General features: G+C 42.1%; 1 protein-coding gene across 1 annotated transcript in view; it reads right to left on the bottom strand.

The window, feature by feature from the left end:
* Positions 1-5,059: 5,059 nt before the first annotated feature.
* Positions 5,060-6,000, bottom strand: part of PIEZO2 (piezo type mechanosensitive ion channel component 2) — a 320,085-nt gene continuing 319,144 nt past the window's right edge. The window contains exon 56 of the mRNA XM_051612156.1: positions 5,060-5,923. Coding sequence (XP_051468116.1) covers positions 5,671-5,923 — 253 coding nt within the window. The 3' untranslated portion in view covers positions 5,060-5,670. The remainder of the gene's footprint in view (positions 5,924-6,000) is intronic.

Raw genomic sequence — 6,000 nt, 5'->3', positions numbered from 1 at the left:
TTGCCTCACCAGAAAATTTGGTAAAAACCCCAACCACCAAAAAAAACAAAACCACAGAACTCACAATAAACCAGCAGCTATTGCAGTTTAAAAGGTGAATTTTGGGGAAGTTGAGGAAACAGAAAGAGTGCTGGGTGTCAGGCCTTGGGCCACCCAGCTGTGTGCCCTTTTCCTTTGCAGGAGTAAAGCTCAGGCAGAAAGTGCTGAGGGGTCCATTTTCGGGTAGTGTAGCTAGCATTCATTAATTTCAATTCAAGAGAGAATGGTAACGGGGGAGGGGACACATTGGTGTGATAACAGTTCACAAAGAATTATTTGTGGTCTGTCTGTGTAGCTGCTGTGTAAGAGAATAAAAAATGGGTTATATAGAGAGCAGCCCCAAGTGTGTCATGTATGACAGAGGAGCATGGCACCTTATTTCTTGTAAGTGAGCAGACTGATCTGCTCAGGAGCAGCAGGGTTGGATGGTTGCCGTTGTCCTGATGCAGCATCTCAGTGACATTTACTGAAAAGAGCCACCAGGTGCTTTCAAGACAGCAGTGGCTTCCTTGGCAACTCAAGCATTTTGGAAAGAGCACTGCCAGAATCAGACAAAATCCCTTCACAGAGTCATGGCTCTCATGTAAAGTGAAGCCTCTGCATAAAGGTGATGGCCAAGTGCTCAGGAAATGCTCCAAATGCTCCTTGGTCTGAGTATTCATCACATTTGTGAAGAACACAAAGTAAGGGTGCCAGCACTAGATCTCATCAGACTTGGCCTCTTCTCTATGCCTGGTTCTCCATCTTGGACTTTGAAAGAGGCCATGCCACTCTTTGCTAAAGAATTTTAGTCTCAGCATGTCCTCTGCCAGCATCTAGAAAGCAACATTCCTGCAAGCTAAATAGAGGAATTGTACTCTCTGGTATTTGTGTGCATCAGGTTGGCTGTATCAATCACAATGCTGTTAATATGTGGTAACCATAAGGTGATGTGCCTTTTGCAAATTTCTCCTTCAGTTTGACCTCACAGCTCTGGTTATCTGCTATCTATCTCACTGGGCCAGCATCCAGGGCATCCAAAGAAGTGCCTGGTGGCCAGGCCTCTTCCAGAGTGATCCTCTGATGAGGGCAGCAGGGCTGAGGTGCTTGCCAGACACTTTAAGCACACAGTGGTTTCCCGAGCAGAAAGGACAAGTTGCCATGCTACAAAGCTGCAAGAAGGAAATCCAAACAGATATGGGGAAACCTTTGTTCACTTTGTAGGTGTCTGAGCACTGGGACAGACTGGTGGGGTTGTAACACTGACATCTTTGGAGGCTGCCAGATGACAACTGGACCAGTCCCTGAGCAAAGTAATCTTATGTTAAGTTTGTGCTCGTCTAACAGTATGACTGTTAAGAAAAGCAGAAGTTCAGAACTCTTGACTCTCCATGGTGCAAGGGTGGGTTTTGTGGAATACTAACATAGTTCAGTCTTGTACAGAAACAATTTTGTAATTTCTTTTCACAAAAGCTGTGAGCTAGGTTGGGAAAACGCTTGTTGTGTCAATACCACAGGCATGAAATTTGTTACTGCTGACACTGAGGAATAGCACAGCACAGCACAGCATAGAATAGACTAGACTAGACTAGAATAGACTAGACTAGAATAGAATAGAACTACTTCAGTTGAAAGGCACCTACAATGATCATCTAGTCCAACTGCCTGACCAGTTCAGGGCTGACCAGAAGTTAAAGCATGGTATTGAGGGAAATGTCCAAATGCCTCTTAAACGTTGTCAAGCGTGAGGCATTAACCACCTCCCTAGGAAGCCTGTTCCAGTGCGTGACCACCTTCTTGGTAAAGAAATGCTTCCTCATGTCTAGTCTGATCCTCCCGTGGGGCAACTTTGAACCCACAGCTTCTTCAAAAACACTGGAATATCAAGTCCTGTAGGGAAAGTAAAAACATTGATGCTTATAAAACAAAATTTATTTTATTCTAAGGCTGTTTCTTCTTCCCTTGCTTAGGCTTATTCCATTGAAGAGCTACTCCTGTATTGAGCAAAACAGGAAGGAGTCCTAAAACTTGGGAAAATAAACATGAGGATTTGTTTTGTGTGAGTCTGACCTGGTAATCTTCTAAAAGACCATTTAATCCCACCCATCCATTCAGTTTGTATAGGTAAGGGCTTATGTTATCACCTTGTGAGCCACAGCTTCTTTATTACAAAGGTGGAAGAGGGAAAACAGGACTTTTCCCTGGCAGTGCTCAGCTCTGAACAATTGGACACAGGGGCTTACTAAAGTATGTCTGTAGATAGAGGTATTTCTGTATAACTATACTGCTGCTTTGGACTTGATTACTTTATTCCAGCATTTTGGATGTGCTTGTTGCAGCAGCCAATACACTGTGTTTGGTAAGCTACAGTGTCTCTGGCAGAATCCTAAAACTGCAGCATAATTCAGGTTCTAAGGAACCTCAGGAGGCTTCAGGTCAAATATTTCACACAAAGCTTGGCCCATTACAACAGGCTGCTCAGGGCCCGTCCAGTCAACTGCTGAAAACCTCCAAGGCTGAAGATCCCAGAGCTTCTCTGAGCACTTGCTCCAGTGTTTGACTACTCTCATGTTGAAAACAATTTTCCTTCTTTTTAATCAGATTTTCCCATGCTGCAACTTGTGTCTGTTGCCTTTTGATCTACAGTTGTACAGCCCTGCAGAGCTTGGCTCCACCTTTTCTGTACCTCACCATTAGGTAGCTGCAGACACCAGTAAACTCTCCCCTTGGACTTCTCCTTTCTAAGGCTGAATGTGACCTCCATCTCTCTGCCAGGCTCACTCCAGTATGTCAGTGTCTTTCTTTCACTGGGCACTCCAAACCTGCATGCAGTTCTCCAGATGTGGTCTCACAAGTTCTGAGTAGAGGGGGACTAATACATTCTCTTGACTTCCAGCTGTGCTTTTTTAAACACATCCCAGTATGCTGTTGGTTTTCTTTGCCTCAAGGGCACACTGCTGATATACATGCACCTCCCACCCCTGGCCCTGGCTCCTTTCACTGTAAAGCTGTTCCCTACCCTCTTACCTGAATTGCTGCAAGGGGGTTAGACTGCCTCAGCTACAGGACTTCATATTTTAGTTGAATTTCATGAAGTGCCTGGCAGCTCATTTCTCCAGTATCTTTAGGTATCCCTGAAAGGCTGTCCTGTAACAACTGCCCACCCCATGCCCCAGGAGGGCAGTTCACACATTTACATTATCACAAAGCTCCCCAGACCCAGATTTGGTGTAGTTCACAAACTTGCTGAAAGGGCCCTCTGTCATGTCCTCCAGGCTGTTAATAAAGACATTAGATGGTACTGGCCCCAACAGTGATCCCCTAAAGAATGCTGCTAGAAACTGGGTGCCAATTTGACTTTCTCTGGACAGCTGGGTTCAAATGACGGTCATCAGCAGTGCACTTGTTACCTGTCGTAGTTAGCTATCCAGTCAGTGTCACCGATTTCACTATAGGTTGTTTAAATAAAATAAATAAATAACCAACAAAAGAATCCTTTTATTTTCAAAGTTTGATCAGTCCATGAAAGAAAGAGCAGCACATTTCTGCAAGGCCCAAATAATTGCACAGGTCATTCTGCAGGTAGATTTTTCTCATCAGAAAGGAAGTGCCTGTTAAAAAGAAGGAACCAGGAAGGGAGTCGGGACCAACTGTGACCAGTATGGTTCTACTGGCTGGTACCTTTTGGAAACGCATTACTCTTCACACTTCTCCTTCCAGTGTTGTTCTCCTTAAAATCAATGAACCCCCAGGTGAGGATCCATCTAACCACAAAGGACATTTTAGTATCCCTGTTTGATCCTATGTCAGGGCTGTCCTTTATATCTTGATTTTCATTCACAGGTCCTATGGAAGAAATGGAGCAAAACTCTCCCTTGGGGAATGCAGTCTGGCTCTATGAGCAGCCACCCTTCCATTACACTTTGGAGGAAATCAGGTTGTCTTCCAGTGAGTTCCAGTCACCAAATTATTTTATTGTTACAATACGATTAAGCAGTTTTTATTTTGTGCACTTCATGGTGCTCAAAATGTTAGTTTTCACAGTATAGAATGGATGTGACAGCATTTGTCATGGAAGCACTCAGCTGAGTAGAGGATGTTGCAACTTCACTTAGTTGTGCTGTTTTATGAAGTTCTGCAGTAAAATGTGCCAGCAAATCATGTTGTATTAGTTTCTTTCTGGTGATTAACTAATCATTCATATAATAAATAGCAGCTAGCTACAGGAAAGAGATTTATTTGTCACAGAGTTAGAAGAATGTCAAACTTTTCCCATTGCATGTAAAAAGGCAGAGGAAAAAATACTTCTAAAATGACTTTGCAACATGTGCTTTATTTAAAGTCATTACTGATCAAAACTACACAGTATACCCTTGAAACACACCTTACCCACTGAATGATTTTTTTTTTTTTTCTCAATGATTTTTTTAACATGGAATGAAACCTACATTGCAATTGTAAATTTTCATGCTACAATGTTCTCTAATGAGCCATTTGGGTCACTAACAATAGTAATTTAAGAAAAAGGCCGTTTTTCAAGCTCATATGTATATTTGGGAACTTAAAAAAAACCCGTCTCGGATGTAAAAATGTGACTCAGAATATGTAAACATTCTCGTATACCTGAAACACTGGAAGAAGAATATCAGCTAACAGCAAAACAACGGTTGCCTTAAATCATCGAAATGGGAAAAAGCACGGGGAGCAGAGAAGCACACACTTATTCAGTCTTTAAAGGGTTATAAGAAATGAAGTAGCTCCTTAGGTCATTGTATTCTCTTTCTTTTCTCATCTAATGGAAAGCAGTAATTTTGAAGAGAATGGCCCAGCAGAACACCCCAACAATTCACCACAATTACTCTAGCCATTAGTTAACCTTGACAAAGTGTCAAGTTTCAGTCGCTTTTTTTTTTTTTTCCTGAGAAAAGTCATTGATGTTTGGTGGAAATGTCTTCTGTGACTGTACAAATAAAATAAGGCATTTAAAGAGATCATTACTTGCTTTCTTTTTTTTCTTTTTTCCTTTTTTTAATTTTTTTTCCTTTTTTTTTCTAACAGAGGCTTTTCCACAGTGTCCTTTGTACATCAAAACCTCTGCTTTTCTACAAATGGGTATGGCTAGAATGTCTTCAGTTCCCACTGTGGCCCTGGGTCTCGGGTGTCCTGAAGGCTAGTCAGCGTCCCATTAGTGTAGCTTGAAAGTCAGTGATGTACAACAGCATATTGCACAATCCAATCCATATGGCTCCAGAAAGAGTTAAGAAGGTACACTGGAGTCATCTGTGGGTTCACTCCTTTCTTTTAAGTTGTAATGATTGTCTGGAAAATTAAATTAGCCGGACAAAGATGCAAACTTTTGGTTGATTCAATTACAAAGCAGTCCCCAGGTTGTAGAGGAGTGGCACATTAAATAAAAAACAAATCACCCAACCTTCTTCACTGTTGATCCTTAATTTGAAAGGCAGCATGGATTCCTAAGGCCGTAGCTTCCAGGACTCCTTCAGTGAAAAATCATTGCTACCCAACTATAAAAGGCTTAGCTCTTAAGAGAATATTGTGCTTTGTTTGTTTTTGTTTGGTTTTGTGGTGGTTTTTTTTTCCTTTTAAAATTCAGATGAAAACAACTTGGTTCGCAGTGTGACACCAAAGAGATCAATTAGTTTTTTCCCTAGTCCACTTGATCATAGTCTCTGGTGAGCGATACAGGAATATTAGTTTGGCATACAGGTCTTCTTCTAGTTCCAGTTCTCCAGTCTCTCGCACTAAGAAGATGTCAGTACACAACTTCAAGATTCGGTCTACATTGGGCAGCTCCTCAAACATGATGGAGTGAGAGATCCCACTGAAAAATTCACGGACGAACTTCCCGATCACCAGGACAACCGAAGCATATAGTCCCATAATGCTGAAAAGAAAGAAAGGAAAGAGTTCAAACCATGCCTTGAAAACAGGTCAGCCAAGTGTCAGGGAGTAGTCTGTCAG

The sequence above is a fragment of the Apus apus genome, chromosome 2 (genome assembly GCF_020740795.1).
Source record: "Apus apus isolate bApuApu2 chromosome 2, bApuApu2.pri.cur, whole genome shotgun sequence".
Classification (NCBI taxonomy): domain Eukaryota; kingdom Metazoa; phylum Chordata; class Aves; order Apodiformes; family Apodidae; genus Apus; species Apus apus.
Note: the sequence above shows the minus strand (reverse complement) of the source record. Positions and strands in the feature narration are given on the sequence as shown.